This window comes from Vombatus ursinus, unplaced genomic scaffold, assembly GCF_900497805.2.
Source record: "Vombatus ursinus unplaced genomic scaffold, bare-nosed wombat genome assembly UNPS02014818.1, whole genome shotgun sequence".
Lineage (NCBI taxonomy): Eukaryota > Metazoa > Chordata > Mammalia > Diprotodontia > Vombatidae > Vombatus > Vombatus ursinus.
The window spans coordinates 18,993,265-19,005,900 of NW_020954596.1; the positions used below are offsets into that span (position 1 = coordinate 18,993,265).

Sequence of the window (12,636 nt, forward strand, 5' to 3'; positions counted from 1 at the left end):
TTTCTCCAAGTAAGGCCCTATAAATGGATCTGGAATTTTACAAAATGGAGTTTAATATAGGAGCTGCACTTGAATGTTTCAAAATGACTTTTCAAGGTGCCCAAAAGCAATACTTGAAGAAGAGAACTGCCTTGAAAGGAGTGAAAAAGTCTAAAAGAACTGAAAAGCTTCCCAAGGCAATGGCATGGAAGAAAACCTAAGACCCCATCACTTGGCCTGCTGCACTCTTTCAAATTAATGGAGATGTTCCACCATCTGAGCAAAGTGAAAGGGAAATCCAAAGGAGAAAATATTGAAATGAATGAAGTGCACAGAACTAGTTGCCATTTCCAGGGAGAGATGACACGAAACTCTCAGGCTAAGCACATTTTACAATTTACATAAAGACAATCACAGCAACAAGAGTCCATCCATATATAATAAGGCTGACCAGCTTATGGTCCTATTTTGAGGGCTCCCCACCCTGTTACAAACTCCCAGGATAGGCCTAAGAGTCAGAAGGAAACCCAAACAATCCCCTGATATAGTGGAACCTGTCCTCCTGTATCCAGCCTATTATTCCTACACTTCACCATTCCAATATCTATGATGTCATCTAGAGCTTTCCTTCCATCATCCAGGTTTTAGGACATCTGTACCTTAGCAGTCCATCTTTAAGTTGCTGTTCATAAAAAAATGAGTCATGGTGGTGATGAACCTTATCAAACTTAATTTGGCTTGTCCTTAGACAATAGGCATACCATTATATCATCAGTCCCATCTGTGAAATCTTTCCATACTGGTAGGACTTTCCAAAGCTTATGCTCTGACGGTAGAGTCTTCAAGAACCCAGGGTCACCCCCAAGCCACAAGGAGACATCAGGAAACCATAGATTTAGAGCTAAAAGATACCTTATAGGTCATAGAGCAGTGTGGTACAGTAGAAAGATCCCTGAACTGTCTCAATGAACTCAAAATCTGAGACCTGAGTTTAAGTTCCAGATGTGGCATTTATTACCTATGTGACTTTGGGCAGGTCACTTCCTGTCTCTGGGCCTCAGTTTCCCAATCTGAAAAGTGATGGGCTTTGACTAGATGACCTCTTAAGTCTTTTTCTAAATATAGCTAGTTCATTAGTTCCCTCAGCTGCATTGCATGGTTTCTTCTTGAAGAACTCTGGACTGAAGAATATTCTAAATACCATAGGGCTAGTCTTATCTAAATATTATATCATCCTTTGGCATTTAGCCCAGTAATCTAGATATTATAGATTCATAAAAAATAGAATTGAGTCAACTATTTTTTTAACAGTCACAATAATTCCTCATTCAGGTTTCTGAAGAGTTCTCCCATGGACCACTTCAAAATATCTTTTGCTTGCTTTCTGGTACCATCCAGGATGTGAAGGTCCTGTTCATCTGAAGCATGGGCACCATGCAAGAAGGTAGGTGTGGGGCAACAGCTATCTTCCCACTCTGCGTTTAAGACATGGGCCCTGAGAAAGGGGATTGGGATCTTGCTCTATTTCAGTTGTCCTTTTCCATTCTAGGCTTGGAAAGTGGAGTCTAGGGACCCAGGAGATTGAGCCATGGTGACCTTTGAGGTCAGCCAGGATTCCAGGTTGGGATGTTGTTGTCAGGTTGGTAGGGAAGCCCCGAGAAGCCAAGGAGCTGGGATGCAAGCCTGGGGAGGGCTTTGGACTTGGAAATTGGTGAGACTATGCTTTATAAAATCTGAGCTAAACCACGAATTGAATCCTCCTCTCCTTCCCAGAAACTGGAAGGAGTGTAAGAGGGATTATGCCCCCAGGTGCTGGGGAAAAACATTTGTTGTTTCTTGCTATACTTTTGAAGTAGATTCTTTTGTAAAAGCTAAAAATAAATTATTAGACTGTCTCAGCATCTGATAAAGCGATGCTAAAATAGAAATGCCATCTTTCAATATAACTCCCATTTGTTACCCATACTTTCAGTCACTATTCATTAAGTACCTACTAGCAGCATAGTCCATTGCTGAATTAGCCCTGAGGATGATACAAAGATAAAGAAAACATCATCCCTGCCCAAGAGGAGGAGATAAGACAGATGCCTCAAATTGCTATAATACAAATTAGAATATGATCATTGCATAAGAAGAGTCAAAATGCGATGAGATCAGATGTCAGAGAGATGATTTCCTCCTTAGGAAATTAAGGATGGTTTCATGGAAACAGTACAATGGCATAGAAAAGACATAGTTCACATTTTAATGGATATATGATTTCCTTTATGTGGGCTCTCCCTCTTCCAACGAAGATTGCCATCCCTCCACATTTTATTCCATGTAACTCCTGTCCACATCTTTCTAAAGATATTCCATAGAGGTCCCATCCAACATGCTAGAAACCTTCTTCTTCCTCTTTTTTTGCCTTTTTTTAACACCTTAAATTTTTTTCAACAAACAAGCATTTATTTTCTCCTTCCCCCTACCCCCCTGTTAAAATTTTTTTAAATCTCTTCTAATAGATACACACAGTCAAGTAAAACAAATTCCTACATTTGCCATGTAAAAATTAATGTCTAATATACAATTTGAGGCCACCATTTCTCTATCAGGAGGTAGGCAGCATTCTTCATCATCAATCCCTTGGAGCTGTTGTTGATTACTGCATTGATCAGAGTTCTTAAGCCTTTCAAAGTTGTTTGTCTTTACCATGTTATTGCCATTTTTAGAATAGTAATAACTAAATAAATAAATAAATAAATAAACCAGTTCTCCTGGTTTTTTGTTCACTTTACTAGACATGAGTTTATACAAGCCTTCCTGGAGCTATTCATTTTGTCTTTTCTTAAGTCATAACAGAATTCCATTAACATTCATATGCCATCCAGTATTTCCCAATTGATGGGCATCCCCTTAGTGGCTAATTTCTTTAAGAAGAGCTGGTATAAGTAATATTTCTTATATTCACTTATTATTTTAGTATTTTTTAATATAGCACTTGGGTTATCTGTTACCTCTCCTGCCAACATGACCAGTTTTCCTCCTTTCCAATCAAAAGCATAAAACCTCAGAGTTGAACAAGACCTTAGTGGATATCTAGATTAACATATACCCCAGCATGATACTTTCAACATCCCATACGATCTCTGCCTGTTGTCTGTTATTTGTCCTTAGTTTTCAAAGAGGACCAATGACATCACAGGTGATGTCTTGACTTGTGTGTGGATTGGATTTAAGTGAGGCAGAGTTGCACAGGGTCATCAGCTTCACACTCTCTTCCAGAGTCGTCAAAGTCCGATGATAGGACAAAAGTCAAGACAACAACTGGTGATGGCCTGGGATTCAGTAGATGAATTTGGTGTCTTCAATGTCTGACCAAGCTCAGCACTGCACAGTGCCTGCTTCAGCCATCTTCATGGCCATTGCAACAAATTCTTCTCATCCATCTATTCTTCTGGGGGAAGTTTTCACAAGCTTGGGGTAGACATTCCCCTAACTCACCAATTGGTTTGAGGCCTGTCAGTTACCCTCAACTTGGTCTAACCCATCTGCCATGATAGTTTTACCAGAGTGTGGCTGCTGCACATGCTACAACTGCTTGGAGCTACAAGTGAGAGGTGGGTGACAAATAGTCACCAAAGGTAGATTTTTCAGAACTGTTTATACAGTCTCTGCTTGAAGACCTCCAGCAATGGGGAGCACAATGCCTCCTGAGGTAGCCCCTTGCACTGTTGGTATCCAAAATGCTTCTACACAAGACAAAGAAAAGATATTTCACTTACCTGTCCCAGTATTTCAGGCAGGCCCAAGAGCTGACCAGCAAATACTCCAATGCAAATGAAGATGGCAGTGACCTGTCCCAAAGATCCACGGATCTCTTTGGGTGAGATTTCATTCAGATACATAGGGAGGACACTGAGAGCAATGCCTGTGAAAGAAAATGATTATTAATGAGACTTAGCTACTTTCTTTTAGCCACCAGGAAGAACAGGGAATAGACACCTGGATAAAGATTCCACTGGGTCCCAGTCATCAAATCTCAGAATTTCAGAGTTAGATGGCATCTTGGATTAGATGGTAGTCATTTAGTCCAAGTCAGACCTGAAGCATGAACCCTAACAAGTATTCCTCCAGTCTCCTTCATTCTGCTTAACCCCAGAAGGTAAAACTCTAGAAAAGATGGAAGTAAAGCAAGGCTAATCTCTATTCAATATAGGAGAGAACTTCTTTATGCTTGTCATTCAGTCATTCCAGTCATGCTCGACTCTTCGTGACCCTATTTGGGGTTTTCCTGGCAAAGATACCAGAGTGGCTTGTCACTTCCTTCTCTGGCTCATTGTACAAATGTTTATAATTATGGGATCGGCTACTCCACAAATCACTTCATCAGATTCAGTGCTAAGAGACCTTGGACACCAATGGTTCCACCTCTTCACTTTACAGAGGAAAAGTAATATACTTTAGGTCATATGGGTAGTAAGCTGCACAGACAAAATTTGAATTCAGGTTCTTTCCATTGGACTACACTTTCTTTTCTCTGTTAAGTGTTAAGTAGAGAGATGCTGTGGAGGGGATTATGATGCAGGTGGTAGGGCTGGGGGATATAGAATGGACCACTTCTCTGGTTCCTTCTATTCTGAGATTCTAACAGTCTTTGGTTCTGTTACATTATAGTCTTAATTCCTAGATACATTTTCCTAGAATGTGGCCAATAATTTCAATGTGTAAAGTTTTAATTTCCTGATTTGTAGGAGAAAAAAGTTATTTCTTCCATTTCGCAGAGATTTAGTAAGATTTAACAGCATAATGTGTAAAGTTATGAAAATCTAAAATGTTCTGGAAGTGTAGAGGAATGATAAGTTTGTTTTCCAGTCACTTTCCCTTTCTTTCACAGTTCTTTATTAATACATCCTGGGAACAATGCATGCCAAGGTATTTGTTTGGAATCTTTAGTTTCATAACCACATCTATCTTTAAGCCAAGCTTATTTCTGAAGGAAGAAAGACGGCTACCAGTTTGTGTGTGAGAAGCATACAAGTCCCCAAAATAGCTAGGTTTCCAAACTAGACAGCAAAGGCATTATGTAAGATGCTTAATGGGATGCAAAAGGGGGCCATTAACAACAGAAGAAGAGAATCATAGAATCAAGGAGGAAACTGAAGGATCATCTAATTCAGAGGTGTCAAACATGTGGCTGTGTGGGCCTCAGCCAACACTCCCTAAGGAGGCTGAATCAAATTAAACTGTAATTGGGAAATATTTAACAAAATAAATAAAAACACAATATAACAGATAACATTAATGTGTAGTTTTCTAATTTAATATGTGGCCCAAGGGATCCTTATATACAGTTAAGTGACCCTGTTTCTATTTAAGTTTGATCCCACTGGTCTAATTAAACTTTCCACCCAATGTAGGAAATGCCTCTGCAACAACTAACAGGTAACCTATTAGCTTCTACCAAGAGATGGGGAGCTCACTACCTCCGTGGGCAGTGATTTATATTATTGAACAGTTCTAAAGCTACCAAGTCCTTCCTTCTTTATTTTATGCTAAAATCTGCCCCTGTGTGTGTAGTAGATTGATTGTAGTTTAGCCCTATGGAACCACATAGAATAAGTTCACTTCCTTCTTCTACACAGCAGCTCTGCAAATATGTGAAAGTGAAGATGACGTCTAGCCTCTCCACCCTTCATCAAGTCCTCTCCTCCTGGTCTGAGCAGCCCTACCTACATTAATCATCCTCATGTCCCAGTCTGCAGTCTCTTCAGCCATCCTGGTCACCTGCCTCTAGAGATACTAGAGCATTTATTAGTGGCCTTGCCAAAATGTGGCACTGTCCAACAAAAGGGAAGAATCACACATTTAAACAAGAATGGTGCTTTGAAGGAATTTTCTTTTCATCTTCTTTATAATAAATGTACAGGGAAAGTTATTCAGACAGGAAATAAAACTACCCGCGAGCCCTCTGGGCACTATAGAATATCTGAAGGTTTAAGCGGACTGAAAAAGCTGATAAAGCAAAGGATTTTATAGCTTGAAAAATGCCTTCTACAAATGACTGGCTGCCTCTGGAGACTTTGTCCTAACATTATTGCAACGTCTCATTTTAGCTTGAAGCTGACCAAGTATTGAACTTTAATAGGGATTCTTTTCGTGCCGCTCCATTCCATATCCCAATAATAAGGAGTATACACATAATAAGGGAAAGAACACTGGACTTGAGGGTCAGAAGAGTCATTTTCAAGTCCTCACTTCACCAATTATTAATGAGTCATCGTAAGCAAGTCACTTCACCTAAGTCACAGTTTCCTCATTTGTAAAATGAAAGGATCAGACTAAGTGATGTCTATGGTTGCTTCCAACTTTCAGTCCTGTAAAGTCTATTGCACTTTAAGGTTTATAAAGCATTTTCTTTGTACAACAGTTCTTTAGGTAAGTAGTGTAAAGATTATTAACTTCCAATGTACAGATGAAAAAATGAAGACGCAGAGGATGTCATGACTTTGCTAATGGCCACATACTTTGGTAGGATATCTTCCATAGCTAGCAGAATCAATAAAATATACAAATAGCCATCTCACCTCCATCAATGCCCATGATGAACCGACCCAGGATTAGTATTTCAAAGGATCCTGCTTGACGTGAGCAAGCCATAAGCACTGCAGCTAAAATGGCAAATGCATTGTTGACTAATAACACACATTTCCTAGAAGAGAGAGGTATCATCAGAACATAGCTGTATCAAGGCATTCTACTCACCTCTCTGCATTATAGTGCCAAGCAACTCAGTATTTGACAAATCAAGGGAAAGAAAGCAAGATGGAGGAGAGTTAAGAACAAGACTCAGAGTCAAGAGACCCAGGTTCCAGTCCTGGCTTTGACACAAACAATGTATAGCCTTGAGCAAGTTAACTCAACTCTTCGGTCTTCCATTTCAATAAAATCAGACAGTTGGACTGGATAAGCTCTAAGGCCTCTTCCAGTTCTAAAATTCCATGAATATATAAAGTATTTGAGCTTGCCACTATATAACTTCACTATCAAGTGAATACTAGTGATGTGGAGCTAGACTATTTGCTACAAAACAGGCCAGTAAATTTACCATGATGCCAGGGCATTAGGCAGGGCTTCTTAAGGTGAGTATGTTTAGACATAGAGGGTAGAGTAAGGGGCAATGCATTGCAAGTTCCAGAGAGTCAAATTTCAGCTCAACAAACGGAAGAGCTTCCCAAGAATTAGAGCTATCTAAAAGCAGAATGGTCTACCTGTCAGGCAGTAGTGAGTTCCACCTCACTGGAGGTCTTCAAGCAAAGACCTGAGAACCATTTTTCAAGAATACTGTAGAGCTTTGTATTCAAAGATACACCGGACTTTGGAACTTTAGGGTCCCTTTGAACCTACAAGTCCGTGATTCTATGTTTAAGACTCTAGACTGTTATAAAGAGCCAGCAGTGGGGGAGGAAGCTGATGCTGACTTTTGGGGGAGGTTTTAGTTTTCCCAGGCTTATCGGGGAAATAGCTATGACATGGCCTGGACTCCAGTGGTGGCCAAGTAATCGGGAGCACCGTGAGAGTGACCTGATGCTATGCATGTGACAGTGCCTATTAGAAGAGCATGGTACAAAACAACAACCACAGTAACAATAACTTATAAAGCACTTTAGGGTTGCCAAAGCCATATGTATGTGTGTGTATATAAAACATATAAATAACATGTACATAGGACATACGTTACAAATATGTATATATATGTTCATGTGTGTATATATATGCACACCTATACATAAATATACATATATGTGTGTATATACATATATGCGTGTGATGACTAAGTATCCATGAAATAATGTTTCCTATTGCCCTTTGCCACATGATGAAATAAACTCTGCCAATAATGAGACATCACAGTATGATTTTTTAGGAGAAGGGGTCACATGCTATAACTTTATATGCTGTTTAATGAGTTTGTTAGATGAGCAATAAGAAGCAGCTTACTTAGCCCAATTCTTACCTTCCAAGAACTTTTCCAATCAAAATCACCATCATTGTGCCCACTAGGCCACCAATAGCAAAAATCGACACAGTCACAGACCATAGCAGTGTTAGAGTACTATTATCTATTGAGTGGCCTTGTCTTTTTTCCCAGGTATCATTGTAGAAAGTCTTGATGTACTGGAAATAAATGATATATTGTTATTTCTTTTTCTGTATCTTAGAAGTTAAAACATAACCTACACCTACATAAAAAAAAAATCCTTCCCTGATGATATACAAAATGTATAGGTGGTCAAATTTTCCAAAGGGCCTCATGTCAGCTAGGGAAAGGAAGTAATTTGCTCATCCCTAGGATGAGCAATGAAAACATTTAGGCTTCTAAGTTTTTAAGTAAGATTTTTTTAAGTTTTTAATTTTTAATATTCCATACACTTTTAAAAGCTGCGTAACTTGTTACTCTCGTTAAAGAGAAAAGGTATTGTGATAAATCACAATGTCATACTAGAGAGATGCCTAAAGACATCAAAATGGAACAGGTAGAAAAGGCAATATGCATTAGTGAAAACCCTGAATTCACTGACAACTTTTTTGGCATGGTTACTATGTTGAAGACACTGCACCAGGTACTGAGAGAGATGCCACATGAATAAGATGTGATGCTTAACCTCAAGGAACTTACACTCCAGTAAAGGGGATTTGTACATAGATAATTATAACATATACTATCATATATTATATAATAATGATGTATAATATCATTAATAGGTAAGAGGAATGCAGAGAGATGAGGTCAGACAAGGGAGAAATCATTTCCAATTAGAAGCAACAGGGAAACCCAGGGCTCCAAAAAGAACTAGTGGGATAGGGAGAGAGGAATTCAATGACCGAGAGCTGAGGGCTTGTAGCTTGTGTCTCAATGTCTCAGGATGAAACTATAGGCTTGACACTGAATATGCATTCAGCCTAACCCTAAAAAAATGAGAACACCAACCCCCTGGCACCTCTACCTGGCTGTCATCCCTGATTCCCCTGCGTTTAGAGTGGCTAATGCCACTCCCGCCCCCCAACAACATATTCAGTCTTTGCAGGATCCTAGAGGACAGGGGCCCTGATCAATCTTCTGGTTCTTTGTCCCCTTCTCCCTGTGATTCAAAGGTAAAAATCTTTTCCCCTTGCTTCCTCTCCCCAATCCACCTAAACCTATCCTTCCCTAGAACATATCCTCTTCTGCTCTTCCCTTTCATTGTGCTCTCTGTCACTCTCACTCCATTGTTATCAAACTCTCTTTTATCTTAGATGCCTTCACCTCCATTTCTTGCCATCTCCTGGTACTGAATAACTTGGCCTACCCTGAAGATATTGCATCCCTCACTATCCTTCTTTAGGACTTGAAGTTCCTTGTCTCATATCCCTTAACACACTAGACCAGGAGAAGTAGGAAGAATCCTATTATCCTTGATTCTACTATTCCTATTCCCAGGCTGTCCCTTTTGTCATCTTTGTGCAGATATTTCATTTCTTAGAGGTTTACTTAATCCGGCTATAGCTCCTTGGCCTAATTTATCGATGCCCAGGTCATTTTCCTTTCTTTCTCAAGGAGTCAGTCAACACCAGATTCACAATCTACTCCTCTACCCCAAATCCTTCCCTCATTCCTAAGGATACCAATATATAAGTCAATGCAACATTAACCATCCTGACCAGCCACCAGCTTCTTCAACCATTACTCACTGCATCATTCCACCAAAGCCCCGCACTTGGATGATTATACTTCGGATATCATCATCAATCAATCAACCCATGAGCATTTGTTATTACACCCATAACTATGCTAACTCCATGATCCAGAACTGTAAAATTCCTCCTTTTAATCACAACCCCCTATTCTTCCCCATCCTGCCTCGTTCCTCCACGCCGCATCCTTACCATGCCATCTATACTATTCCCTGATCTGTCACCGTAAACAGAACACTGTCTCTGGAATAAGACCCAAGGTTCAAATCCTATTTCTAATAACAACTGTGTGACCTGGGGCAAATCATTAAACCTTCCTAAGCTACAATTTCCTCATCTGTAATTAAAGGAACTGGACAAGATGACCTCTGAATTCCCTTATAGCTTTAGATCTCTGACCCTATGATCCCTGCCCTGGACTCACTTTCCTCCCTTCACAATCCTGACACTATGGTTCTCTAGTTCAACTATTTGCCTATTTTCACATCCCTTGTCTTCTTGTCCTATTGCCACTTACATCTAGACTTACCCCAACCCTGGATTACCTCAACCATTGGTTTTCTCTTCTCCATGATACTCCATATTCTATCTTTACACCTTCGGGTTAGCTTTAACCATGGCTGGAATGCATTCCAACCTCACCTCTACCCTTGGGAATCCTTTGTTTCCTTCAAAACTGTTCAGGTATCACCTCCTACCTGAGGCCTTTCCTGGTTCCTGCAGGTTCTAGGATCTTCTTCTAAAAACACTTATCCTGTATTTATTTTAAATATACTTGTTTACGTATATGCCATTTCCTCTGATAAGACATAAGCTTCTTGATATCAAGGATTGTTTCCATTTTTGGACTAATAAAAATCAATGCTGCTAAAAGAAGCGAAGGGGAGACTTTGCATCAAGTATCTTTAATAATAAATTGATATCCAAATTATATAGGGAATCATCAAAAATATTTATAAGGGGGCAAAGGATAAGAACAGTTCCAAAAGAAGAATTTCAAATTAACTACTTGAACCTATCCACATGAAAAAGGTTCTGATTCACTAGTGAGACATGCACATAAAAACAACAAAGGTTTCATCTCATGACTATCAAATTATCAAAGATTATAAAAGATGTTCACTGTTAGAGGCACCATAGTAAAAACAGACACAGAACGTCACTGTTGGTGGAGATCTGAATTAGTCCAACCGTTCTGAAAAAAAAATTCAGAATTTAAAAAGAAAAATATAGCTTAGTTCATGCCTTTGGACTCAGTGATCTCACTACTGGGAATTGTAGTTAAAGACAGGTTAAAGGAGGGTAGAGACAAAAAGAAATGTTCCATATATACCAAAATATTCAGAGCAGTACTGTCGTGGTAGCACAATCATGGAAACAAGGTAGATGTCCTTCAATTGACTGAAGGATTTGTGGTATATGAATGTAATGAAATGGAATGTAATAAAATGGAATATTATTGTGTAGTAAGAAATTATGGATATGAAGAGTTTAGAGAAATTGGGCATCACCAAATCATAGGTCAAGAGCTGGAAAGGACCTCAGAAGACCATCTAATCCAACCCTTAATTTTATACATGAGGAAACAAAGGCTCCACGGAGATTAAACAACTTGTCCAAGGTCACGCAGGAAATTCAGATAAGTGGGAACTGAATCCAGCTCTTCTAATTTAGAGCAATCGTTCTTTCCACTGCACCATAGATGTTTTGTATTAATTGATGCAGTGATACAAGCAAATCCAGACAACCTTGTACACAATGACCACAATAATGTATTTGGAAAGAATACTAAAAAGGAATCCAAATTCCGAGTAAATGTCATGGTCGATCCAGCAAACAGACAACAAAATATAATTCCCTTTCTGTTCAAGGGATGGGGAGTGGGGGTGGGGATACAGAAGGAGAGTGTTATCTACACTGTCAGATGTTATCGCTATATCTGCTGACTTTATTACAAGGGAGGATTCAGTTATGCATGTTTGGACAGGGTGGGAAGAGAGGAATGTATGTGGAAATGAAAATGATGTTTAAAAAAAATCAGTAAAGCTTGTCTTAAAAAAAAGCATGCTACAAGACAATCCATTTATGCTAGCCTGATTAACCCTATAGTATGATCCTCACAGCATCCACTCCTGACTTTCTTTTCTCTCCTCTAGTTCCACACTACTATCTATCCATCAGCCAAGGACTTCAACTCCTACTTTGTCAGAAAATTGAAGCAACCCATCATAAACTCCATCTTATTCCTATTCTATTCTTCAATACCCCTACATACTATTCCCCATCCTCATCTACTTTGATCCAATCTGATGAAGACATAACCCATTTTTTTCAGTCAAGACCAACCCATCTACTTGTGCCCTTGATCCTATGCATTCTAATAACCTCTGGGAATTTTCCTCCTCAATCATTCTCTTTTTTTCTTTCATCTTCAGTCTCCCCTTATTCACCAGCTGCCTCCCTGCTGTCTACAAACAACCTTCTCCTTGCCATGTCATCAAGTTATCATCTTATATCTAGTCTCATTTTCACAACTCCCTAAAAGAAGAGTTATCTACACTTGTGAATCTTGTAATCTCCCATTTCCTTTCTTCGCCTTCACTTTTTACTTCCAACCCCATTACTCTACTGAAACTGGCCTCTTCAAGATTACCAGGGACCTCTTAAGTGGTAAATCCAATGGCCCTTTTCAGTCCTAATCTCCTTTGACTTCTGTCCAGCTACTGCCACTGTCCTCCATCCCTCTTTTCTTGAATAGATCCTCCTCTTGACTTCAATGACACTATGCCATCTTGCTTCTCCTCATAGCTACCTGACCATTTCCTTCTTAATCCATTTTGTTGGATCATTATCCCATCTTCCAAAAGTTAGTGTCCTCCAAAGCTTCAGGCCTTCATCTCGACTCTATACTTTTTGTTAGGTTTCCATTAGTCCCAATGGGAG

General features: G+C 39.4%; 1 protein-coding gene across 2 annotated transcripts in view; it reads right to left on the bottom strand.

Moving 5' to 3' along the window:
* Positions 1-12,636, bottom strand: part of SLC2A9 (solute carrier family 2 member 9) — a 304,702-nt gene that overhangs the window by 262,227 nt on the left and 29,839 nt on the right. For both annotated transcript variants that reach the window (XM_027836293.1, XM_027836294.1), the window contains 3 exons: positions 7,976-8,136; positions 6,546-6,670; positions 3,744-3,889 (listed from right to left, as the gene is read on the bottom strand). In XM_027836293.1, the coding sequence (XP_027692094.1) occupies positions 3,744-3,889; positions 6,546-6,670; positions 7,976-8,136 (432 nt within the window). The remainder of the gene's footprint in view (positions 1-3,743; positions 3,890-6,545; positions 6,671-7,975; positions 8,137-12,636) is intronic.